We start from the raw sequence: 26,918 nt of genomic DNA, 5'->3' as shown, positions 1-26,918 counted from the left end.
TGTGCGGTAACGCACAGTGCAATCCAGTCTGGCTCCATTGACCGCGGAAATGTAGAGCGGCTTGACGAGACGGGTCACCGGGATGCGGAATTTATTCACAAAAGACTCCAAAATAAAATTCCCGGAGGCACCAAAGTCCAAGCAGGCCAGGGCTGAGAGGGAGGAGTTGGCTGAAGGAGAAATCCGCACGGGCACCGTGAGACGTGGAGAAGCAGACTTAGAACCAAGAGACGCCACACCCACGTGAGCTGGGTGCGTGCGTGCGTTTCCCAGACGTGGAGGACGGATAGGGCAATCCACCAAGAAGTGCTCGGTACTGGCACAGTACAGACAGAGATTTTCTTCCCTACGGCGATTCCTCTCTTCCTGGGTCAGGCGAGACCGATCCACTTGCATGGCCTCCTCGGCGGGAGGCCCAGGCGTAGACTGCAAAGGATGCTGTGGGAGAGGTGCCCAGAGATCTAAGTCGTTTTCCTGGCGGAGCTCTTGGTGTCGCTCAGAAAAACGCATGTCAATGCGGGTAGCCAAATGGATGAGTTCTTGGAGGTTGGCAGGAATCTCTCGTGCGGCCAGCACATCCTTGATGCGACTGGATAGGCCTTTTTTAAAGGTCGCGCAGAGAGCCTCGTTATTCCATGATAACTCGGAAGCAAGAGTACGAAATTGGATGGCGTACTCGCCCACTGAAGAATTACCCTGGACCAGGTTCAACAGGGCAGTCTCGGCAGAAGAAGCTCGGGCTGGCTCCTCGAAGACACTCCGGACTTCAGCGAAGAAGGCCTGGACTGTGGCTGTGGCAGGATCATTGCGGTCCCAGAGCGGTGTGGCCCAAGACAAGGCCTTTCCTGAAAGAAGGCTTACTACGAACGCCACCTTAGACCGTTCTGTAGGAAACAAGTCCGACAACATCTCCATATGCAGGGAACACTGAGACAAAAATCCACGGCAGAGTTTAGAGTCCCCATCAAATTTGTCCGGCAGGGACAAGCGGAGGCTAGGAGCGGTCACTCGCTGCGGAGGAGGTGCAGGAGCTGGCAGAGGAGATGGTTGCTGCTGTAGCAGAGGCAGAAGTTGCTGTAACGTGGCGGTCAACTGCGACAGCTGCTGTCCTTGTTGGGCAATTTGCTGCGATTGCTGAGCGACCACCGTGGTAAGGTCAGCGAGACTTGGCAGCGGCACCTCAGCGGGATCCATGGCCGGATCTACTGTCACGATTCGGCTTACGGGTTGTGGATCCGCTGTGTCAGCGAGGGATTGGCGTGGACCGTGCTAGTGGACCGGTTCTAAGAGGCTACTGGTTTTCACCAGAGCCCGCCGCAAAGCGGGATGGTCTTGCTGCGGCAGTAGCAACCAGGTCGTATCCACTAGCAACGGCTCAACCTCGCTGACTGCTGAGAAGGCGTGGGACAGAAGGACTAGGCAGAGGCAAGGTCAGACGTAGCAGAAGGTCGGGGGCAGGCGGCAAGGTTCGTAGTCAGGATGGATAGCAGAAGTTCAGGTACACAGGCTTTGGACACACTAAACGCTTTCACTGGCACAAGGCAACAAGATCCGGCAAGGGAGTGCAAGGGAGGAGATCAGATATAGCCAGGGAGCAGATGGAAGCCAATTAAGCTAATTGGGCCAGGCACCAATCATTGGTGCACTGGCCCTTTAAGTCTCAGAGAGCTGGCGCGCGCGCGCCCTAGAGAGCGGAGCCGCGCGCGCCAGCACAAGACAGCAGGGGACCGGGAAGGGTAAGTGACCTGGGATGCGATTCGCGAGCGGGCGCGTACCGCTGTGCGAATCGCATCCCCGACGGCCATGACAGTGCAGCGCTCCCGGTCAGCGGGACTGACCGGGGCGCTGCAGGGAGAAAGACGCCGTGAGCGCTCCGGGGAGGAGCGGGGACCCGGAGCGCTAGGCGTAACAGTAGGTCTCACATGGACAAACAAAAAGGAGATTAAACCCAAGAGCAGACAGCTTACTACAGCCATATCAGGAAATCTGGCACTCATGGAAGCTGTCCCAAAGAGCCTATAAGGCAGAGAAGCGATCAGACTGATCATTATCTAGGGCCACCAACTCCTCCATTCTATGAACCTGATTCAGAATCTCCACGTAATCAACCCTAGATGGCGTCACTGCAGTCTTCCAGTGCCAAGGGATAACAACCCTGGTGGCTCAGAAGGCCCCTCTTAGACAGGGGTAAGGACCCAGGGAAGAGAGAGAGAAGGGCCATGTCAGGGTCAGGAAGGATAGAGCACGAGGAGACAGCGTTATAGAGCATAAAGGCTGCTTCCCAAAAGGTAAGAAGAAGCGAACAAGACCACCATGTGTGCAGGTAGCTACCAATCTCTCGACCACAACGCCAGCAGGTCGTCGGAGTAGACGGGAAGATAGTATGAATGTGATCAGAGCATCTATACCACCTAGAAAGTAGAAAGTATCTTAAAATTCTGCTTCTGTTTTCTAGATAAGAGAGGAGGCCTTATGAGCCAAAACAAACATCCGGGTTACCTCTGCCTCAGAGAACTCTCGCCCCTGATCAGATTCCCATTTGAGCAAGTAAACTGGTTTTAGGGTGTCTCTAATCCTCACAGCACTCCATAGGCTTGAATTTTAACGGAATTCTGCAATTCCATTCAGAAAGCTTTGCTGAACAGAATTTCTGTGGAAATTTCATCGTTTGAACATACCCTAACAACACTCAGGCTTTGACAATTTATGGGGAGCATAGGGAACATGAATTGGAAATAGTATAGCAATGAGAGTTTGAGATAGGAAAAAGAATGACCAAAATCAATATTGCTTCTGAACTGCAAGGAGCAGCAACAGAAAGAAAATTGTGGGAATAAGCAGGACAGTTTTTTGTAGATTGGTAAAAGTTATGGACATCAAACTCTGCAGATACAAATCTTGTACCAGATAGATGTGATGGAAATGTGACTTGAATCATAGAAGACATTACCCGTGAGTAATTAGATTGTACTGAATTCACTTATATGGTCTGCAGAGCCTATACAGAACTAGTATCTACCGCTATATAGTCACCGTATGTTGGTAATATTTTTATTTGTATAGGGGTGTTTTCTTTGTAGCAACAGCATGATATGATGATTCTTATTGTTTTCATGATTAAAAACAATTGTTTTTATGATTTCATTTTAATTCTTATGCAGTGTTTTTTTGTAGTTTGGTAAAAGTTATGGACATCAAATTCACTATTCATAATTGATTATTTGGTCTTTGAATTGTAATAATATTACTACAGTTGGCCTTGTTAAGAAGTATTTTTAGTAACAGTATGGAGGTTAAATTTAACCACTGTATGGAGGTAATATTTGGTCCTGGTATAGGACTGTATACAAGTATATACTGTAAATCCTTGACAGTCACACAGGATTAACAGCTTTCCCTGTAACAGTGCATGTATAGAAAAGCATGTCGTTCAGCCAGTAGAGTAGGGTAAGCACACCTCTCACTTTTTATTATTTTTTACTTAAAAATCTTGTTTCAAGTTATATAAACCCATATATCCTAGAGCCTGGCTTCTTTCCCAGCAGCTTGAATAACTTTAACATGATATTTTTTCACATATATATTTGGCTTAATGTATTTAATTTCTGTTCTTTGGTTTCAGTTGGAGTTATTCATCACAACTACCATGGATGAAAGTAGTAGAGACAGTGAACTTGAATGGCTGCAAGCAAAAAAGAAAGCACGGTTAGAGTGGATAAACATTGTGAATACCAGAATTATTGACTGGTTACAGAGGAACACACTGGATTCAGATTTCTGATGTAAATCATTTATAATGCATTATCTGAGATTTTGTAGCCTTTTTCTAAAGATTATTCTCATATATATAAAAATTTCAATTATATTTTGCTTAGAAAGCAAAATTCTTGATATATATTTTTTTACAACATGTGAGGATGTGAATAAACATGTGCTGATCTACAATTTTCCTTTTGCCTGTTTTATTTAAATCAAGAAATCAGCTGAGAGGCCATCAACACTGGCAAGGATCCTCTACAGAAACAATCGCAAAAGAACAAAATAGACTATGCTATGATTTTCCCAAATCCATGCAAGTAAACCAAATTTTTATAGGTAGTCCAGTGCTAAAGGGGTGATCCAGGAATCGAAAAACAAGCCAGTTTCTTTCAAAAAAAACCTTCCCATCTGTCTGCAGGTTGGGTGTGCTTCTGCCGCTCAGTTCAATTGAAATGAATGTAGCCAAGTTGTCATACCACACAACTTGGAGACAGACAGGGAGTGGTTTTTGAAAGAAATTATCTGTTTTTCGATTCCTGGATAACAAGTTTTATAAAAAAAATAACTCTTCTCTTTCCAGAAACAGCACTACTCCTGCCAGTGGGCTGGGTCTGGCTTTGCATTTCATCGTCAATTACTTGGATTGGGCTAGGCTACCATACCATACACCAATGTGAAACACAATTTCAATGCAGTGTTTCTTCATTGAGTCAGACAAAAAGTATCTGACCATAGGGACCTACTTGTCAGGTAATAAAGAGCTATTAATGTTGTCAACAATCTTAAAGAAAATAGGATTTCATACTGTGCCTTCATTCCTTACAGTGACTGCAGGAAAGACACAACCTATCATTAATTTCTCCCTTTTAATTAAAGGGGTATTCCAGGCAAAACCTTTTTTTATATATATCAACTGACTCTGGAAAGTTAAACAGATTTGTAAATTACTTCTATTAAAAAATCTTAATCCTTCCAATAGTTATTAGCTTCTGAAGTTTTCTGTCTAACTGCTCAATGAAGATGTCACCTCTCGGGAGCTGTGCATGATGGGAGAATATCCCCATAGGAACTGCACAGCTCCCGGGACGTGAGTCATCAGAGAGCAGTTAGACAGAAAACAACAACTCAACTTCAGAAGCTAATAACTATTGGAAGGATTAAGATTTTTTAATAAAAGTAATTTACAAATCTGTTCAACTTTCCAGAGCCAGTTGATATATAAAAAAAGTTTTGGCCTGGAATACCCCTTTAAGGCTGGCAGGGCAGCCAGAAGCCTGTGGGCAACGAGAAGCCACCAGGGACCTCCCCGATAAGTTGTGGTTCAGGCAGCATGTGATGACAAGTTAGCCTTTAAACTAACCACTTTGCTAGGTTTCTTTTAGGCAAACCTTTGTACAGTTTAATACATTTAACCAAGGCCATAAAATTGTATCAGTCCTCACCCACAAATATCATAGCAGGAACATTGGGGGAGATTTATCAAAACCTTGGCAGAGGAAAAGTGGACCAGTTGCCCATAGCAACCAATTAGATCACTTCTTTAATTTTTAAAGAAGCCTGTGAAAAATGAAAAGAGCAATCCGATTGTTTGCTATGGGCAACTGGTCCACTTTTCTTCTGCACAGGTTTTGATAAATATCCCCCATTGAGCCTGTTATTAAACATCACATGAGAAGTATGTACAGTATGTTCTGCTTACAAATTCCTACACAAAGGCTCACTAAAAGGGGCAACTGAGGAAACTCCTCTAAGAGTGTGTTCCCACAATTTTTTGTGCCCTTTTTTTTCAGGTCAAGGCCAGGAAAGGATTTGAAAAGATTATTTTCTTTATAAATGTCCTCCATAAATGATCTGGTCTTGGCTTTGGCTTCAAAAACGTAGGAAAAAAAAAACTTAAATGTAAAAACACAACCTGCTGTTGTCAACTAGATTCATTTCTTTTAGGTCTGTAAGGATGTTATTAAGCAGACATATAGTGATATAAATGTTAAAAGCCACAGAAGCTGATTTAGCTTTGACAACCTAGAGATCCCTTTATAGAGCCCGCTTTGATAGTGACCATCTCAGATCTGCTCCAAGAAGAAACATCTACAGATCTTTCCCAATGGCCACAGAGTCCCTTAAAGAGGTTGTTTCATAATGAAACCTATCTTCAACTGACTAATAAATGAATGTATATTGGAAAATAAATGTATTTACTACATGTGGTCTTTCATGGTTTCCTTCTTCTTCTGATTGAGTCTGCTCTGTTGTCTTTGTTAGCCCAACTCTAGTCAGAAATTTAGATAACTCTATCCATTTACCTCTTTCATGCTCCAATGTATTTCAGGGGTTGTTTAGGATTAGTAAAAAATGTTAAACCACTTAATGCTGCTGGACATTGGCAATTAAGTAGGGTTGGGGGGATTCGATCAGGACCTCCATGGTGCGATCGTGGGGTCCTTATTAGCTGACATGATGGCTTTAGGGCCCTCACCTGCCTCCTGCACCCCAAGCATACAGACAGTCTCTGCAGCCTGCATGAGAAGAGCGCCAATAACACTGATCATTGCTATACTATGTGTTGGCATGGCACTGAACAGTGTTTTTAATCAAAAGATTGCATATAATATTTCCCTATGGGGATTAAAAAAAATTAAATAAAATAACAAAAGAAAATTGTAATAAATGTGACTAAGCCCCCTTCCCTGATGAAAGTTTAAATCACCCCACTTTTCTTAATCACCTTCTTTTCTCTCAATTTTCAACATAAACATATTTAGTATCTATCAAAATGTCTAAAAACAAATAAAATGTATTGTTAATGAAACAGCGCAGTGAATGGCGTAAATGTAATTGTTACGCCTAGCGCTCCGGGTCCCCGCTCCTCCCCGGAGCGCTTACGGCGTCTCTCTCTCCGCAGCGCCCCGGTCGGTCCCACTGACCGGGAGCGCTGCACTGTCATGGCCGTCGGGGATGCGATTCGCACAGCGGGACGCGCCCGCTCGCGAATCGCATCCCAGGTCACTTACCCGTCCCGGTCCCCTGCTGTCATGTGTTGGCGCGCGCGGCTCCGCTCTCTAGGGCGCACGCGCCAGCTCCCTGAGACTTAAAGGGCCAGTGCACCAATGATTGGTGCCTGGCCCAATTAGCTTAATTGGCTTCCACCTGCTCCCAGACTATATCTGATCACTGCCCCTGCACTCCCCTGCCGGATCTTGTTGCCTTAGAGCCTAGTGAAAGCGTTACTGTGTTTGTCCATACTGTGTACTTGACCTCCTGCTATTGCCTTATTGACTACGATTCTTGCTGCCTGCCCCGACCTTCTGCTACGTCCGACCTTGCTTTTGTCTACTCCCTTGTACCGCGCCTATCTTCAGCAGTCAGAGAGGTTGAGCCGTTGCTAGTGGATACGACCTGGTCGCTACCGCCGCAGCAAGACCATCCCGCTTTGCGGTGGGCTCTGGTGAACACCAGTAGTGACTTAGAACCGGTCCACTAGCACGGTCCACGCCAATCCCTCTCTGGCACAGAGGATCCACCTCCTGCCAGCCGGCATCGTGACAGTAGATCCGGCCATGGATCCCGCTGAGGTTCCCCTGCCAGTTGCCTCTGACCTCACTACGCTGGTCGCCCAGCAAGCTCGACAGATCGCCCAACAAGAGCACCAGCTGTCGTACTTGACCACCATGACTCAGCAACTTCAGTCGCAGCTACAGCAGCTTCAGTCTCAGCTACAGCAATTTCAGTCACAGCTACAGCAGCAACAACCTTCTCCTCCGCCAGCTCCTGCACCTCTTCCGCAGCGAGTGGCCACTCCTCGCCTCCGCTTGTCCCTGCCGGACAAATTTGATGGGGACTCTAAGTTTTGCCGTGGCTTTCTTTCACAATGTTCCCTGCACTTGGAGATGATGTCGGACCAGTTTCCTACTGAAAGGTCTAAGGTGGCTTTCGTAGTCAGTCTTCTGTCTGGGAAAGCTCTGTCATGGGCCACACCGCTCTGAGACCGCGATGACCCCGTCACTGCCTCTGTACACTCCTTCTTCTCGGAAATTCGAAGTGTCTTTGAGGAACCTGCCCGAGCCTCTTCTGCTGAGACTGCCCTGCTGAACCTGGTCCAGGGTAATTCTTCCGTTGGCGAGTACGCCATACAATTCCGTACTCTTGCTTCTGAACTATCCTGGAATAATGAGGCCCTCTGCGCGACCTTTAAAAAAGGCCTATCCAGCAACATTAAAGATGTTCTGGCCGCACGAGAAATTCCTGCTAACCTGCATGAACTCATTCTTCTAGCCACTCGCATTGACATGCGTTTTTCTGAGAGACATCAAGAGCTCTGCCAGGAAAAAGACTTAGATCTCTGGGCACCTCTCCCACAGTCTCCGTTGCAATCTACGCCTAGGCCTCCCGCCGAGGAGGCCATGCAAGTGGATCGGTCTCGCCTGACCCAGGAGGAGAGGAATCGCCGTAGGGAAGAAAATCTTTGTCTGTACTGTGCCAGTACCGAACATTTCTTGGTGGATTGCCCTATCCGTCCTCCACGTCTGGGAAACGCACGCTCGCACCCAGCTCTCGTGGGTGTGGCGTCTCTTGATTCTAAGTCGGCTTCTCCACGTCTCACGGTGCCCGTGCGGATTTCTCCATCAGCCAACTCCTCCCTCTCAGCCGTGGCCTGCCTGGACTCTGGTGCCTCTGGGAATTTTATTCGGGATTCCTTGGTGAATAAATTCCGCATCCCGGTGACCCGTCTCGTCAAGCCACTCTACATTTCCGCGGTCAACGGAGTCAGGTTGGATTGCACCGTGCGTTACCGCACGGAGCCCCTCCTAATGTGCATCGGACCTCATCACGAAAAAATTGAGTTTTTGGTCCTCTCCAATTGCACTTCCGAAATTCTCCTTGGACTACCCTGGCTTCAACACCATTCCCCAACCCTGGATTGGTCCACAGGGGAGATCAAGAGCTGGGGTACCTCTTGTTTCAAGGACTGCCTTAAACCGGTTCCCAGTACTCCCTGCCGTGACCCTGTGGTTCCCCCTGTATCCGGTCTCCCTAAGGTCTTTATGGACTCTGCCTGCCATAAGAAGTGCCTCTCCCCCCCTCCCAGTCCAGTCAGGCAAGCCTCGGTGCCTCCTCATGGCCCCCGTCCTGGTGTCACACTGCCCCGTGCCAGGCCTCGCCCTCTGCCCTCCCTCCCCATTCCCACTCCTGCTGTACTGCCTGCCGTTGAGGAAACCCTCCATTCTTTCCCGGTGTCCTCATCCCAGGGGAGGCAGTTACCGGACAAAGAGAAGGGGAGACCTAAGGGGGGGGGGGGTACTGTTACGCCTAGCGCTCCGGGTCCCCGCTCCTCCCCGGAGCGCTTACGGCGTCTCTCTCTCCGCAGCGCCCCGGTCGGTCCCACTGACCGGGAGCGCTGCACTGTCATGGCCGTCGGGGATGCGATTCGCACAGCGGGACGCGCCCGCTCGCGAATCGCATCCCAGGTCACTTACCCGTCCCGGTCCCCTGCTGTCATGTGCTGGCGCGCGCGGCTCCGCTCTCTAGGGCGCGCGCGCCAGCTCCCTGAGACTTAAAGGGCCAGTGCACCAATGATTGGTGCCTGGCCCAATTAGCTTAATTGGCTTCCACCTGCTCCCAGACTATATCTGATCACTGCCCCTGCACTCCCCTGCCGAATCTTGTTGCCTTAGAGCCTAGTGAAAGCGTTACTGTGTTTGTCCATACTGTGTACTTGACCTCCTGCTATTGCCTTATTGACTACGATTCTTGCTGCCTGCCCCGACCTTCTGCTACGTCCGACCTTGCTTTTGTCTACTCCCTTGTACCGCGCCTATCTTCAGCAGTCAGAGAGGTTGAGCCGTTGCTAGTGGATACGACCTGGTCGCTACCGCCACAGCAAGACCATCCCGCTTTGCGGCGGGCTCTGGTGAACACCAGTAGTGACTTAGAACCGGTCCACTAGCACGGTCCACGCCAATCCCTCTCTGGCACAGAGGATCCACCTCCTGCCAGCCGGCATCGTGACAGTAATACCAGAGTTGCCGATTTTTGGTCACTTAACTTCTTAAGGACGAAGGGCGTACCTGTATGCCCTCGTCCCACTTCCCTTCTATGGCGTCTAAAATAGGAAAAAAATCTATCCCGGCAGCTCAGAGAAGCTGATCGGGACCACTGCAGTATAACCGTGGTGTCCGGATCAGCTTAGAGGACGGCGGGAGGGCCCTTACCTGCCTCCTTGTCGTCCGATCGTTGCTAGGTTGCTCCAGGTAAGAAGATTGCATGTAATAGTCCCCTATAGGGACTATAAAATTGTGTATAAAAAGAAAAGTTAATAAATGTGAATTAACCCCTTCCCTAATAAAAGTTTGAATGAACCCTTTTCCCATATGTGGTATCACATATGTGTAAATGTTCAAAATATAAAGATATTATGTTAATTAAACCGCATGGTCAATGGTGTTTATGTAAAAAAATACTAAAGTCTAAAATTGCATATTTTGGTCCCTTTGTATACCCTAAACAAATGTATAAAACGCGATCAAAAAGTCCCATCAAAACTTCAGAACATGGGGCAAAAATGTTGCCCTCATAGAGCCCAATATACAGAAAAATATAAAAGATATAGGGGTTAGAAGATGACAATTTCAAAAATACTAATTTTGGTGTATGTAGTTATCATTTTTACAAATAGTAAAATGAAATAAAACCTATATAAATTAGGTATCCTTGTAACCATATGTACCTACAAAATAAAGATAACTTGTCATTTTTATCAAACGGAAGCCCCCAAAACTTACAAATGTAGAAACCCATAATTTACAAAATGGCGTTTTTTTTTTTTTTGTTTTTTTCAATTTCGCTCCACAAATATTTTTTTTTCTGGTTTTGATGTAGATTTTGTGGTAAAATGATTGTTGGTATTAAAAAGTACAATTGGTGGTGCAAAAACAAGGGTCTGTAGGTGGAAAAATGTAATTGTTTTGATTTTTAGGTGAGGAGGAATAAACAAAAGTGCATGTTCATAGACATGAATGGAGGGGGCATGATGTGACGTCACAAGGGAGTGTGGCGTTACATCATGTCTCCAGTTTACGAGTCTGAAGACGCAGCTCTGCACATAATGCTGGTGCTGCAGGGAGATCGCGGGGGGTTCCAGCTGTGGGCTCCCCCCCCCCCCCCCCGCGATCAAACATCTTATCCCCTATCCTTTGGATAGGGGATAAAAAATCTAAATCCCAAATACCTTTTAAGGGGTTAATATACCGGAACAAAAAAGTGAATAAAAAGTTATAAAAAAAAAAAAAAATACAGATCATAGCACAAATAGGGAAAGATTTTAAGGGGTTATCCACCATAAGGTGATTTTAGTACGTACCTGGCAGACAGTAATGGACATGCTTAGGAAGGATCTGCGCTTGTCTTGGGGCTCAATGGCTATGTTGTGAGATTACCATAACACTGTGGTTAGCTTTTTGTGAACTGGTATTTCCTGCTAAGTTTTCTTTTCATACAGAATAAATACAGAATAAAGATAGCATGTCTTTTATACCGAAAAATGCAATGCAACGAAATGCCTAAAAGTTGCAATAGGTGGAAAGTTGAAAGAGCTTTTAAAAGGCAAGGAAAAAAATAAAAAATATAAAAAATATGCTGCGTCATTGAGTTAAAGGAAAGCCACTTCAGTCCATGGGTTACGTATGGTGTTAAAATTATTCAAGGAACATAAATTCTATAGAGGCCAATGACAGTAACTCCCAGTGAGCCATGTGGGTACCATTGCTTTGAACCACATGTAAAGTGAACATTAACATTAGTCACAAAATGGTGGCTGTAAGATGTAACTAGAGTGGGTGCAGTGGCACCTGGGCCCAGGAGGCTTAGGGGGCCCATAAGGTAGAGAGCAGTATTTTAAATGAAGCATTATAGTTGTGGGTCCTGTTAAATCTAACAGCCGTAAGTCATGTCCCAGTACTATTAGTCAGTGCAGCAAAGATGTGTCCTTGTCATGAAATCCAACAGTATAAAACTCACGGCACACAAAACACATTTTACATTAGCACTATAAATGCCGTCTTTCTGTGCCTGTAACATAAACTATTATGCATTTCCCAATTATTATTTTTCACACTTCCGCTACTTACATAGGGAGAACATTGCATCATTTTCTATAGGCAGAGACAAAGAATTGTTTCTTTTATTCAAAAGTCTGAAAGAGCATAAAAAACTGAAAATATCTCGGTCACTTTGAGGGTGCAGGGGAACTGACCCAAAAACCGAATGATTGTTAACAATGCAGAGATGTGACAGAAAAAGTGCTGCCTAGTTTGTCGTACAATGTGCTGAATGATTTAATGGCATATTTATAAAATGCCTGATCCATGTGAATGAGGCAGAAAGTTATTCTGGAACAACAGAGATGTTTTCACAATGTGACATCTCATATAAGAGGTCAAAGTATTTTCTCAAAGTTGTCTTTTTAATCAGGTTTCCAGCTGCCAGCAGTATGATGCTTCCCATGAGTGAATTCCATGTGACTTTAAATAGATTTATTCTGGAAACAAATCAAGCAATTATTGCAGCAGGTCTTTTTCTTACTATACTATTATTTTGTAGATGATTATAATTTTATGAGACTTTAAAGGGGTTCTCCGGTGCTTACACATCTTATCCCCTATCCAAAGGATAGGGAATAAGATGCCTGATCGCAGGAGTCCCGCAGCTGGGGACGCCCGCGATCATGCACGCGGCACCCCGTTAGTAATCAGTCCCCGGAGTGTGTTCGCTCTGGGTCTGATTACGGTCACCTGCATGATCCCGGGTGTCCCCAGCTGCAGGACTGCCACGATCAGGCGGATAGGGGATAAGATGTGTAAGCACCAGAGTACCCCTTTAATATTCTGGGCCGTCAAAAAAGAAAAAGTAGCATTCTGTTGTATTATAGCCATTTACATAAAATAAATATGTATGGCCAACTTTAAAAACCGTTATATAGATACATTCTATATTAAACAGCTATGCAGCAATTAAAGGGGTACTCCATGAAAAACTTTTTTTTAAATCAACTGGTGCCAGAAAGTTAAACAGATTTGTAAATTACTTCTATTAAAAAATCTCAATCCTTCCAGAACTTATTAGCTGCTGAATACTATGGAGGAAATTCTTTTCTTTATGGAACACAGTGCTCTCTGCTGACATCATCACAAGCACAGTGCTCTTTGCTGATATCTCTGTCTATTTTAGGAACTGTCCAGAGCAGCATATGTTTGCTATGGGGATTTTCTCCTACTCTGGACAGTTCTTAAAACGGACAGAGATGTCAGCAGAGAGCAATGTGCTCGTGATTCAGCAGAGTGCTCTGTGTTCCAAAAAGAAAAGAATTTCCTCTGTAGTATTAAGCAGCTCATATGTACTGGAAGGAATAAGATTTTTATTTTTTTTTAAGTAACTTACAAACCTGTTTAACTTTCTGGCACCAGTTGTTTTCCCGCGGAGTACCACCTTTAAAGGGGAACTCCGCCCCTAGACATCTAATCCCCTATCCAAAGGATAGGGGATAAGATGTCAGATCGCCAGGGTCCCGCCGCTGGGGACCCCCACGATATAGCAAGCAGCACCCACCTGTAACTGCTTCCGGAAGCGCTGGAGGATCTCAGGCTAATTCCTCCCGACCACTGGGACGGAAGTTCGTGATGTCACGACTCCGCCCCTGTGTGACGTCACACCCCGCCCCCTCAATGCAAGTCTATCGGAGGGGGCGTGACGGGCGTGCTGCTTGCTATATTGCGGGGGTCCCCAGCGGTGGGACCCTGGCGATCTGACTTCTTATGCCCTATCCTTTGGATAGGGGATAAGATGTCTAGTGGCGGAGTACCCCTTTATGTACCCACTATCAGGCCCTTAAACTGCCACCTATGTAAGCCCAAAAGCCACAGGGAGCATTTTTGTAGGATAGATCTTATTTTCCAATGTTTTCCTTATAGCATTTTTATGTTCAGCAATACGTTTTTATCATTCTACTAGTTTGCCCTACATAGCCCATACTGCACGGGCATTTTAATAAGTAAATTACGTTTTCTGCACTGATATGCCTTCCAGCAGACCAGAGCAGAAGATCGCCTATAATACTGATCAGTGTTATGCCCTATGCATAGCACTGAACAGTATTAGCAATCTAATGCTATAAATAGTCCCCGATGGGGACTAAAAAAGTGTAGAATAAATGTAAAAAAAAGTTGTGAAAAAGCCCCTCCTCCAATAAAGTTTTAAATCACCCCTTTTACCTATATTAATACAAAAAAGCATAAACAACCGATAAATAATAAACATATTTGGTATTGTTGCGTGTGTAAACGTCCAAACTATAAAAATATAATGTTAATGATCCCCTACGGTGAACGGCGTAAACATAAAAAAAAAGTTAAAAATTTCACATATACGCAAACGTGGTACCAAAACAAACTACAGATCATGGCGCAAAAATGAGCCCTCACACATCCCTGAATACGGAAAAATAAGAAAGTTAGAGGTGGTCAAAATAGGGCAATTGTAAACATACTGATTTTGTAAAGTTTTTAAAAAGCAGTACAATAATAGAAATGTATGTAACCATGTGTATCATTTTAATCATATTGACCCAGAGAATAAAGAAAACATGTAATGTTTACCGTAAAAAGTACAGTGCAAAAACAAAACCCCCAAAATTTGCAAAATTATTATTATCGTTTCAATTTCCTTACACAGAAAAATAATTTTTTGGGTTTATCATACATTTTAGGGTAAAATGAGTGATGTCATAGTTACATAGTTAGTACGGTCGAAAAAAGACATATGTCCATCAAGTTCAACCAGGGAATTAAAAAGTAAAACTGGTCAAAGTAAAACTGGTCAAACAAAACACAAGCCCTCACATGGGTATGGGAATGGAAATATAAAAGAGTTAAGAATTTTAGAAGGCGAGGAGGAAAAAACAAAAACGCTAAAATAAAATTGTCTGTGTCCTTAAGGTGAAAATGGGCTGAGTCCTTAAGGGTTAATGGTACTTACTCTGAGTGGGTGACTGTTACTAGTGCGGTACCACAGGGGTCAATTTTGGGTCCTATTCTATTTAAAGGAGTACTCTAGTGCAGACTACTCCTGCTCCGTCCTGCCCGGGCTGCAAAAAAATGAAAATAAACCATCACTCACCTTCCTGGGTTCCCGCAGAGCGCCACTACAGCTGATTGGTCCTCCGGTCTATCTTCTTCATACTTCCGTGTGTAACGAAGCGTCCCATGGCGCTCAGCCTATTATGAGCCGAGGCAGAACATCGCGGCGGCCGGCGATAAGCTAAGCACCACGTGATGCTTCATTCACACGGAAGTATGAAGAAGATGGACCAGAGGACCGATCAGCTGTATTTTATTAATTAATGTTATTAGCGTCACCCTGCCAACCACAAACAAAAGTAATTTACTCCAAGCTGAAATCTTACATTTGAATTCAACCAGCAAGGGGGTTACATTAAAGGGGTTATCCAACATCCTGGCCCTTTCTTATCTGTAGACTGTTAGTTATTAATGAACATTAGACATTAATGAACATGTATCATATAGGTCAGCATAATAAAAGCCGCAGATGTCAGGAGAGTTTCCAATCATGGTGCTATTGATATGGTAAATAATAGTGGTGACAGGGGTCATCCCTATCTGTTGGCTGGATGAACCCCATTTGATCAGGGTGGATTATAAGGCTTATCTTATTCATTTTCAAGGTGAGTGCTTTAGCTGGCAACTTCATGTTGGTAGATAAGAGAGAAATGGAATGGTGATTTGCGGGTCCCTACCTTATTTTAGCTAAACAATAGCTTTGTGCATTGATGTGGGCAAAGACCCCTGATCCAAAGAGTACTGAAAGATATCAAGCAGTCTGGAGAGGAGATTCAACCCATACCGCTTGTAAATCTCATACGGTAAAGCGTACATTGGGAGCTGTTTTGTTGGCTGTAGACCTGGCAGCTTATTCCAGTATCTCTATGGTCAACAGGGTTTACTGGAAATCCTTGGCTTCTGAACAAAGAATAGGTAGCTGGGAGCTGGCCAAGAATAGTATCATCATTTGGTGAACTTCAAACCAGGAAAATCCCTTGTTTGGCCTTAAAGCTTTGTTTGGTCCTGCTTTTTCCACCTTCTTCTAACACAAGTTGTCCACAAATGCAGCCTCTACCTATAGCCCCCTTTACATATGTCCGTCGTCAGTTTTCTTTTCCCTCCGGCGCTGCAAAAAATGTGCCGGAGGGAAAATGAAGCCAGAACTGATGCCATTAATTTGAATGGGACCATTCACAATCATCTTTCGTTTCAGATAAGATGCTTGGACTCGCTGGACTGGCACAGACCGGGGAACGCATCTTGCTGCGTTCCCCTGTCCATGCCGCATATACCTGTCAGGCAACTGATGGCAACGGATGGTTTTGAAGATAATTGATGCACTTTTTGAGCATCAGTGGAGCCATCTGTTGTGAACAGTTTATGTAAAAAAAGCGGAGCCTGACACAAAGCGGAGCCTGACATATGTAAACCTAGCCTTACACGTATCGCCATGACTAGCTTCATCACTAGCCTTCATCCGGGATTTGGCACTAGGGATTACTTTGTTAAATGTACACCTTCTTGTTGTTACGCCGAGCGCTCCGGGTCCCCGCTCCTCCCCGGAGCGCTCGCTTCACTCCCTCCGCTGCAGCGCTCCGGTCACGTCCTCTGACCCGGGGCGCTGCGATCCTGCTGCCAGCCGGGATGCGATTCGCGATGCGGGTAGCGCCCGCTCGCGATGCGCACCCCGGCTCCCCTACCTGACTCGCTCCCCGTCTGTTCTGTCCCGGCGCGCGCGGCCCCGCTCCCTAGGGCGCGCGCGCGCCGGGTCTCTGCGATTTAAAGGGCCACTGCGCCGCTGATTGGCGCAGTGGTTCCAATTAGGGTTTTCACCTGTGCACTTCCCTATATTACCTCACTTCCCTTGCACTCCCTTGCCGGATCTTGTTGCCTTAGTGCCAGTGAAAGCGTTCCTTGTGTGTTCCTTGCCTGTGTTTCCAGACCTTCTGCCGTTGCCCCTGACTACGATCCTTGCTGCCTGCCCCGACCTTCTGCTACGTCCGACCTTGCTTCTGCCTACTCCCTTGTACCGCGCCTATCTTCAGCAGCCAGAGAGGTGAGCCGTTGCTAGTGGATACGACCTGGTCACTACCGCCGCAGCAAGACCATCCCGCTTTGCGGCGGGCTCTGGTGAAAACCAGTAGTGGCTTAGAACCGGTCCACTAGCACGGTCCACGCCAATCCCTCTCTGGCACAGAGGGTCCACTACCTGCCAGCCGGCATCGTGACAGTAGATCCGGCCATGGATCCCGCTGAAGTTCCTCTGCCAGTTGTCGCTGACCTCACCACGGTGGTCGCCCAGCAGTCACAACAGATAGCGCAACAAGGCCAACAGCTGTCTCAACTGACCGTTATGCTACAACAGTTGCTACCACAGCTTCAGCAGTCATCTCCTCCGCCAGCTCCTGCACCTCCTCCGCAGCGAGTGGCCGCTCCTGGGATACGCTTATCCTTGCCGGATAAATTTGATGGGGACTCTAAGTTTTGCCGTGGCTTTCTTTCCCAATGTTCCCTGCATCTGGAGATGATGTCGGACCTGTTTCCCACTGAAAGGTCTAAGGTGGCTTTCGTAGTCAGTCTTCTGTCCGGAAAAGCCCTGTCATGGGCCACACCGCTCTGGGACCGCAATGACCCCGTCACTGCCTCTGTACACTCCTTCTTCTCGGAAATCCGAAGTGTCTTTGAGGAACCTGCCCGAGCCTCTTCTGCTGAGACTGCCCTGTTGAACCTGGTCCAGGGTAATTCTTCCGTTGGCGAGTATGCCGTACAATTCCGTACACTTGCTTCAGAATTGTCCTGGAATAATGAGGCCCTCTGCGCGACCTTCAAAAAAGGCCTATCCAGCAACATTAAAGATGTTCTGGCCGCACGAGAAATTCCTGCTAATCTACATGAACTTATTCACCTAGCCACTCGCATTGACATGCGTTTTTCTGAAAGGCGTCAGGAACTCCGCCAAAATATGGACTCTGTTCGCACGAGGCGTTTCGTCTCCTCGGCTCCTCTCTCCTCTGGTCCCCTGCAATCTGTTCCTGTGCCTCCCGCCGTGGAGGCTATGCAGGTCGACCGGTCTCGCCTGACACCTCAAGAGAGGACACGACGCCGTATGGAGAACCTCTGCCTGTACTGTGCTAGTACCGAACACTTCCTGAGGGATTGTCCTATCCGTCCTCCCCGCCTGGAAAGACGTACGCTGACTCCGCACAAAGGTGAGACAGTCCTTGATGTCTACTCTGCTTCTCCACGTCTTACTGTGCCTGTGCGGATGTCTGCCTCTGCCTTCTCCTTCTCTACAGTGGCCTTCTTGGACTCTGGATCTGCAGGAAATTTTATTTTGGCCTCGCTCGTCAACAGGTTCAACATCCCAGTGACCAGTCTCGCCAGACCCCTCTACATCAATTGTGTAAATAATGAAAGATTGGACTGTACCATACGTTTCCGCACGGAGCCCCTTCTTATGAGCATCGGATCTCATCATGAGAGGATTGAACTTTTGGTCCTCCCCAATTGCACCTCGGAGATTCTCCTTGGACTTCCCTGGCTTCAACTTCATTCCCCAACCCTGGATTGGTCCACTGGGGAGATCAAGAGTTGGGGGTCCTCTTGTTCCAAGAACTGTCTAAAACCGGTTCCCAGTAACCCTTGCCGTAACTCTGTGGTTCCTCCAGTAACCGGTCTCCCTAAGGCCTATATGGACTTCGCGGATGTTTTCTGCAAAAAACAAGCTGAGACTCTACCTCCTCACAGGCCTTATGATTGCCCTATCGACCTCCTCCCGGGTACTACTCCACCCCGGGGCAGAATTTATCCTCTCTCTGCCCCAGAGACTCTTGCCATGTCCGAATACGTCCAGGAGAATCTAAAAAAGGGCTTTATCCGTAAATCCTCCTCTCCTGCCGGAGCCGGATTTTTCTTTGTGTCCAAAAAAGATGGCTCCCTACGTCCTTGCATTGACTACCGCGGTCTTAATAAAATCACGGTTAAGAACCGCTACCCCTTACCCCTCATCTCTGAACTCTTTGATCGCCTCCAAGGTGCCCACATCTTCACTAAATTGGACTTAAGAGGCGCCTATAACCTCATCCGCATCAGAGAGGGGGACGAGTGGAAAACGGCATTTAACACCAGAGATGGACACTTTGAGTATCTGGTCATGCCCTTTGGACTGTGCAATGCCCCTGCCGTCTTCCAAGACTTTGTCAATGAAATTTTTCGTGATCTGTTATACTCCTGTGTTGTGGTATATCTGGACGATATCCTAATTTTTTCTGCCAATCTAGAAGAACACCGCCAGCATGTCCGTATGGTTCTTCAGAGACTTCGTGACAACCAACTCTATGCCAAAATTGAGAAATGTCTGTTTGAATGCCAATCTCTTCCTTTTCTAGGATATTTGGTCTCTGGCCAGGGACTACAGATGGATCCAGACAAACTCTCTGCCGTCTTAAATTGGCCACGCCCCTCCGGACTCCGTGCTATCCAACGCTTTTTGGGGTTCGCCAATTATTACAGGCAATTTATTCCACATTTTTCTACCATTGTGGCTCCTATCGTGGCTTTAACCAAGAAAAATGCTGATCCCAAGTCCTGGCCTCCTCAAGCAGAAGACTCCTTTAAACGACTCAAGTCTGCCTTTTCTTCGGCTCCCGTGCTCTCCAGACCTGACCCTTCCAAACCCTTCCTATTGGAGGTTGATGCCTCCTCAGTAGGAGCTGGAGCTGTTCTTCTACAAAAAAATCCTTCCGGGCATGCTGTCACTTGTGGTTTTTTCTCTAGGACCTTCTCTCCAGCGGAGAGGAACTACTCCATCGGGGATCGAGAGCTTCTAGCCATTAAATTAGCACTTGAGGAATGGAGGCATCTGCTGGAGGGATCAAGATTTCCTGTTATTATCTACACCGACCACAAGAACCTCTCCTACCTCCAGTCGGCCCAACGGCTGAATCCTCGCCAGGCCCGGTGGTCTCTGTTCTTTGCCCGATTTAATTTTGAGATTCACTTTCGTCCTGCCGATAAGAACATTAGGGCCGATGCTCTCTCTCGTTCCTCGGATGCCTCAGAAGTTGATCTCCCTCCGCAACACATCATTCCACCTGACTGCCTGATCTCCACTTCTCCTGCCTCCATCAGGCAGACTCCTCCAGGAAAGACCTTTGTTTCTCCACGCCAACGCCTCGGAATCCTCAAATGGGGTCACTCCTCCCATCTCGCAGGTCATGCGGGCATCAAGAAATCTGTGCAACTCATCTCCCGCTTCTATTGGTGGCCGACTCTGGAGACGGATGTTGGGGACTTTGTGCGAGCCTGCACTATCTGTGCCCGGGATAAGACTCCTCGCCAGAAGCCCGCTGGTTTTCTTCATCCTCTGCCTGTCCCCGAACAGCCTTGGTCTCTGATTGGTATGGATTTTATTACTGATTTACCCCCTTCCCGTGGCAACACCGTTATTTGGGTGGTCGTTGATCGATTCTCCAAAATGGCACATTTCATCCCTCTTCCTGGTCTTCCTTCTGCGCCTCAGTTGGCTAAACAATTTTTTGTACACATTTTTCGTCTTCACGGGTTGCCTACGCAGATTGTCTCGGATAGAGGGGTCCAATTCGTGTCTAAATTCTGGAGGGCTCTCTGTAAACAACTCAAGATTAAATTAAATTTTTCCTCTGCATATCATCCCCAGTCCAATGGACAAGTAGAAAGAATTAACCAGATCCTGGGTGATTATTTGCGACATTTTGTTTCCTCCCGCCAGGATGACTGGGCAGATCTCCTTCCATGGGCCGAATTTTCGTATAACTTCAGGGTCTCTGAATCTTCCTCCAAATCCCCATTTTTCGTGGTGTACGGCCGTCACCCTCTTCCCCCCCTCCCTACCCCCTTGCCCTCTGGTCTGCCCGCTGTGGATGAAATTTCTCGTGACCTTTCCATTATATGGAGAGAGACCCAAAATTCTCTCTTACAGGCTTCTTCACGCATGAAGAGGTTCGCGGATAAGAAAAGAAGAGCTCCCCCCGTTTTTTCCCCTGGAGACAAGGTATGGCTCTCCGCTAAATATGTCCGCTTCCGTGTCCCTAGCTACAAGTTGGGACCACGCTATCTTGGTCCTTTCAAAATTTTGTGTCAAATTAATCCTGTCTCTTATAAACTTCTTCTTCCTCCTTCTCTTCGTATCCCTAATGCCTTTCACGTCTCTCTTCTCAAACCACTCATCCTCAACCGTTTTTCTCCCAAATCTGTTCCTCCCACTCCTGTTTCCGGCTCCTCGGACGTCTTCTCGGTCAAGGAAATTTTGGCTGCCAAAAAGGTCAGAGGGAAAAATTTTTTTTTAGTAGACTGGGAGGGTTGTGGTCCTGAAGAGAGATCCTGGGAACCTGAGGACAACATCCTTGACAAAAGTCTGCTCCTCAGGTTCTCAGGCTCCAAGAAGAGGGGGAGACCCAAGGGGGGGGGTACTGTTACGCCGAGCGCTCCGGGTCCCCGCTCCTCCCCGGAGCGCTCGCTTCACTCCCTCCGCTGCAGCGCTCCGGTCACGTCCTCTGACCCGGGGCGCTGCGATCCTGCTGCCAGCCGGGATGCGATTCGCGATGCGGGTAGCGCCCGCTCGCGATGCGCACCCCGGCTCCCCTACCTGACTCGCTCCCCGTCTGTTCTGTCCCGGCGCGCGCGGCCCCGCTCCCTAGGGCGCGCGCGCGCCGGGTCTCTGCGATTTAAAGGGCCACTGCGCCGCTGATTGGCGCAGTGGTTCCAATTAGGGTTTTCACCTGTGCACTTCCCTATATTACCTCACTTCCCTTGCACTCCCTTGCCGGATCTTGTTGCCTTAGTGCCAGTGAAAGCGTTCCTTGTGTGTTCCTTGCCTGTGTTTCCAGACCTTCTGCCGTTGCCCCTGACTACGATCCTTGCTGCCTGCCCCGACCTTCTGCTACGTCCGACCTTGCTTCTGCCTACTCCCTTGTACCGCGCCTATCTTCAGCAGCCAGAGAGGTGAGCCGTTGCTAGTGGATACGACCTGGTCACTACCGCCGCAGCAAGACCATCCCGCTTTGCGGCGGGCTCTGGTGAAAACCAGTAGTGGCTTAGAACCGGTCCACTAGCACGGTCCACGCCAATCCCTCTCTGGCACAGAGGGTCCACTACCTGCCAGCCGGCATCGTGACACTTGTTTGGTTACTCAAATATATTTTTTCCATGATCATGATTATCAGGTTTCATTTTTTGTGTATGTGTTTTTCATTTTATCATTATAATAAACCCCTTAACGACCAAGGACATGTATACACGTCCTTGTGCCATTAAGCAAGTATGGCGCGGGCTCCCGACCCTGTGCCACACCGGCCAACCCCAGCTGATTCCTGTAGCTGGGGGCCGGCGTTAATAGCCGACATGCGGCGGCCAGCTGTTAACTCTCTCAGAGCTGACAGCGGCGCCTAAAGGGACCTTTAACTACTCCCTGGTGGTCAAGTGGGGTAGATCGACCCCCCCGCAGAGCGATCGCGGGGGGTGATCCACTTCTGAGGTAGCTGGAGGGTTTACCCCACGTCTTGTGTCTGCTGCTGTGCTGAGAATGATAAAGCCTGGAAAGGACCAGGCTTTATTAATCAAGCGAAGAGCACATAGATCAGTGTGGTTCTATGGAACCACATTGATTTGTATGAGGAACCAAATTATTTCTCCTAAAATTCCCCTAAGTGGACTAAAAGTGTAAAAAAAAAACAACAAAGAAGTTTAAAAAAAGTTCAAATACACACACATTAACCCCCTCCTTAATAAAAGTTTAAATCACCCCCTTTTCCCAAATTCCATATAAAAAATATATAAACATAATAAAAATAAAAATATGTGGTATCGCTGCGTGTGTCAATGGCGTATACGTAAAAAATATACCAAAGTCCAAAATTTTAGGTCACTTTGTGTACCCTAAATTTTTTTTTTTTTTAGAAAAAGCGATCAAAAAGTCCCAGCAAAACAACAATGGTACCAATTAGAGATGAGCGACGGAGCTGAACTAACTAAAGTCAGCACCTGCAGAGCCGCGAAGTTCGTGACAAATTGAATCACTATAACTTCGCTCATCTCTAGTGCCGATGAAAATTTCAGATCATGGCGCAACAAATGAACCCTCATTTATCCCCATATACGGAAACATTTTAAAGTCATAGGGATCAAAAGAGGAAATTTTAAACCTACTAATTCTCGTGCATAAAGTTATAATTTTGTAACAGAAGTAAAACAAAATCAACCCTATATAAGAAGGGTATAATTTTAATTGTATGGACCTACAGAATAAAGATAAGGTGTCATTTTTACCAAATAGTGCGCTGCATAGAAACGGAAGCCCCCAAAATTACAAAATGCCGTGGTTTTATTTATTTTTTTCATTTTAGCCTCACAAATATTTTTTTTCTGGTTTCGCCGTAGATTGTTTTCATTAAACAATGTTAAACAATGTTTTCATTTGAGTGCCCTCACTGTTACAGTTTTTAACATATATTTATATGGATATATATATATATATATATATATATATATATATATATATATAGTAAATTTGGGTAGCCAGTGATTATTAGTCCAGTGATGCAACATTTTTTGATTTGCATCTAGATATATAAGAGAAATGGCGCAGCACTCCAAAAGATGTAGAAAAATGGTGTATTTATTCCATCATGTCCCAAAAAACAAGCAACGTTTCAGCTCCTCAATGGATGCTTGAAAAAAGCTCCATTGAGGAGCTGAAACGTCGCTTGTTTTTTGGGACATGATGGAATAAATAGACCATTTTTTCTACATCTTTTGGAGTGCTGCGCCATTTCTCTTTTATTGGTTGGACCGTGATCTGGTCGGGGCGCTGGCACCACGCACCTTTGGTTAAGTAGTGCTGCATTGATTTTGATGAACTATATATATATATGTATATATATATATATATATATATATATATATATATATATATACAGTCATGGCCGTAAATGTTGGCACCCCTGAAATGTTTCTAGAAAATGAAGTATTTCTCACAGAAAAGGATTGCAGTAACACATGTTCTGCTATACACATGTTTATTCCCTTTGTGTGTATTAGAACTAAACCAAAAAAGGGAGGGAAAAAAGCTAATTGGACATAATGTCACCAAACTCCAAAAATGGGCTGGACAAAATTATTGGCACCCTTTCAAAATTGTGGAAAAATAAGATTGTTTCTAGCATGTGATTCTCATTTAAACTCATCTGGGGCAAGTAACAGGTGTGGGCAATATAAAAATCACACCTGAAAGCAGATAAAAAGGAGAGAAGTTCACTTATTCTTTGCATTGCCTGTCTGTGTGCCACACTAAGCATGGACATCAGAAAGAGGAGAAGAGAACTGTCTGAGGACTTGGGAACCAAAATTGTGGAAACATATCAACAATCTCAAGGTTACAAGTCCATCTCCAGAGATCTAGATTGGCCTTTGTCCACAGTGCGCCACATTATCGAGAAGTTTACAACCCCATGGCACTGTAGCTAATCTCCCTGGGCGTGGACGGTAGAGAAAAATTTATGAAAGGTGTCAACGCAGGATAGTCCGAATGGTGGATAAGCAGCCCCAAACAAGTTCCAAAGATATCCAAGCTGTTCTGCAGGCTCAGGAACATCAGTGTCAGCGGGAACTATCTTTCATTTAAATGAAATGAAACGCTATGGCAGGAGACCCAGGAGGACCCCACTGCTGACACAGAGACATAAAAAAGCAAGACTACATTTTGACAAAATGAACTTGAGTAAGCAAAAATCCTTCTGGGAAAACGTCTTTTGAACAGATGAGACCAAGATAGAGCTTTTTGGTAAAGCACATTATTCTACTGTTTACCGAAAACGGAATGAGGCCTACAAAGAAAACAACACAGTACCTACAGGGAAATATGGTGGAGGTTCAATTATGTTTTGGGGTTGTTTTGCTGCCTCTGGCACCGGTGCCTTGAATGTGTACAAAGATAAAAAGGAGCGCGCTCCATAGCGTAAAACCACCTTAAGGTAAGCTAGTATAATAACTAGGAACTCTTACCATCGGTGGTTGTGTGGCCTCACACACAATGGTAAACATGGAGAGGTAGTAATGCCGGGTCTGCAGCCTTTTCAATCACAAGAGTAGTAGTGGAGAATAGACTTCCAAGGGGTGGATGGCTTTAGAGGTCTTGGTCAGCGTCGTTCAAAGCCATCCACCCCTTGGAAGTCTATACTCCACTACTACTCTTGAATGTGTACAGGGCATCATGGAATCTGAGGATTACCAACGGATTTTTGTTCACACTGTACAGCCCAGTGTCAGAAAGCTGGGTTTGTGTCTGAGATCTTGTGTCTTCCAGCAGGACAATGACCCCAAACATACGTCAAAAAGCACCCAGAAATGGATGGCAACAAAGCGCTGAAGAGTTCTGAAGTGGCAGCAATGAGTCCAGATCTAAATCCCATTGAACACCTGTGGAGAGATCTTAAAATTGCTGTTGGGAAAAGGCGCCTTCCAATAAGAGAGACCTGGAGCAGTTTGCAAAGGAAGAGTCGTTCAACATTCCGGCTGAGAGGTGTAAGAAGCTTATTGATGGTTATAGGAAGTGACTGATTTCAGTTATTTTTTCCAAAGGGTGTGCAACCAAATATTAAGATAAAGGGGTACTCCGGTGGAAAACTTTTTTTTTTAATTAACTGGTGCCAGAAAGTTAAACAGATTTGTAAATTACTTCTATTAAAAAATCTTAATCTTTCCAGTACTTATTAGCTGCTGAATACTACAGCGACTGCTGAATACTACAGAGAAAATTATTTTCTTTTTGAAACACAGAGCTGTCTGCTGACATCACGAGCACAGTGCTCTTTGCTGACCTCTGCTGTCCATTTTAGGAACTGTCCAGAACAGCATATGTTTGCTATGGGGATTTTATCCTATTCTGGACAGTTCCTAAAATGGACAGAGATGTCAGCAGAGAGCACTGTGCTCATGATGTCAGCAGACAGCTCTGTGTTTCAAATGGAAAAGAATTTCCACTGTAGTATTCAGCAGCTAATAAGTACTGGAAGGATTAAGATTTTTTAATAAGTCATTTACAAATCTGTTTAACTTTCTGGCACCAGTTCATTAAAAAAAAAAAAAGTTATTCACTGGAGTACCCCTTTAAGGCTGCCAATAATTTTGTCCAGCCCATTTTTGGAGTTTGGTGTGACATTATGTCCAATTTGCTTTTTTTCCTCCCTTTTTTGGTTTATTTACAATTAGAGATGAGGGAATTTACAGTAAATTCGATTCGTCACGAACTTCTCGGCTCGACAGTTGATGACTTATCCTGCGTAAATTAGTTCAGCTTTCAGGTGCTCCGGTGGGCTGGAAAAGGTGGATACAGTCCTAGGAAAGTCTCCTAGGACTGTATATCCACCTTTTCCAGCCCACCGGAGCACCGGAAAGCTGAACTAATTTAAGCAGGATAAGTCATCAACTGCCGAGCCGAGAAGTTCGTGACGAATCGAATTTACTGTAAGTTCGCTCATCTCTAGTTACAATACATACAAAGGGAATAAAAAAAATGTCAGGGGTGCCAACATTTACAACCATGACTATATATATATATATATATATATATATATATATATATATATATATACATATCTATATCTATGATGTATACTTATTAATAAATCAAGGTGTAAGTGTGTTAGTGTGCATGTATTATAAAAACACAAAAAAGACATTAAAAAATTAATGAAATAAATTAAGAAAAATGGGGGGAAAAGTCAAAATAAAATATATATTTATTTTTCTGAAGTAAGAAAAGCGTTTGGGATTATTTCTTACTTCTTATCTCTTTAGACAAGCGGACTGTGTGAGGATAGATAAGGGCAGGAACGATGCAGCACAGGCCGGGCTCAGGTCACAGCAGAACAACTCTACAGAACAGACACTGTGCAGAGCCAACCCTGACAGAGCCATATCGTGCCAACCCTGACAGAGCCATATCGTGCCAACCCTGACACAGCCATATCGTGCCAACCCTGACAGAGCCATATCGTGCCAACCCTGACAGATCCA

At 45.8% G+C, this 26,918-nt stretch overlaps 1 protein-coding gene and 1 long non-coding RNA gene across 2 annotated transcripts in view; one reads left to right on the top strand and one right to left on the bottom strand.

Annotated features, from left to right (window-relative positions):
- Positions 1-3,945, top strand: part of LVRN (laeverin) — a 158,100-nt gene extending 154,155 nt beyond the window's left edge. The window contains exon 20 of the mRNA XM_056537403.1: positions 3,623-3,945. Within this exon, the coding sequence (XP_056393378.1) occupies positions 3,623-3,781 (159 nt within the window). The 3' untranslated portion in view covers positions 3,782-3,945. The remainder of the gene's footprint in view (positions 1-3,622) is intronic.
- An 8,270-nt stretch (positions 3,946-12,215) lies between these two features.
- LOC130288314 (uncharacterized) lies at positions 12,216-26,816 on the bottom strand. The gene is made up of 3 exons (XR_008847448.1): positions 26,685-26,816; positions 14,785-14,893; positions 12,216-12,292 (listed from the first exon to the last, which is right to left on the bottom strand). It is a non-coding gene; the product is annotated as an uncharacterized LOC130288314 (long non-coding RNA).
- Positions 26,817-26,918: the final 102 nt, after the last annotated feature.

The sequence above is a fragment of the Hyla sarda genome, chromosome 1, assembly GCF_029499605.1.
Source record: "Hyla sarda isolate aHylSar1 chromosome 1, aHylSar1.hap1, whole genome shotgun sequence".
Classification (NCBI taxonomy): Eukaryota; Metazoa; Chordata; class Amphibia; order Anura; family Hylidae; genus Hyla; species Hyla sarda.
Note: the sequence above shows the minus strand (reverse complement) of the source record. Positions and strands in the feature narration are given on the sequence as shown.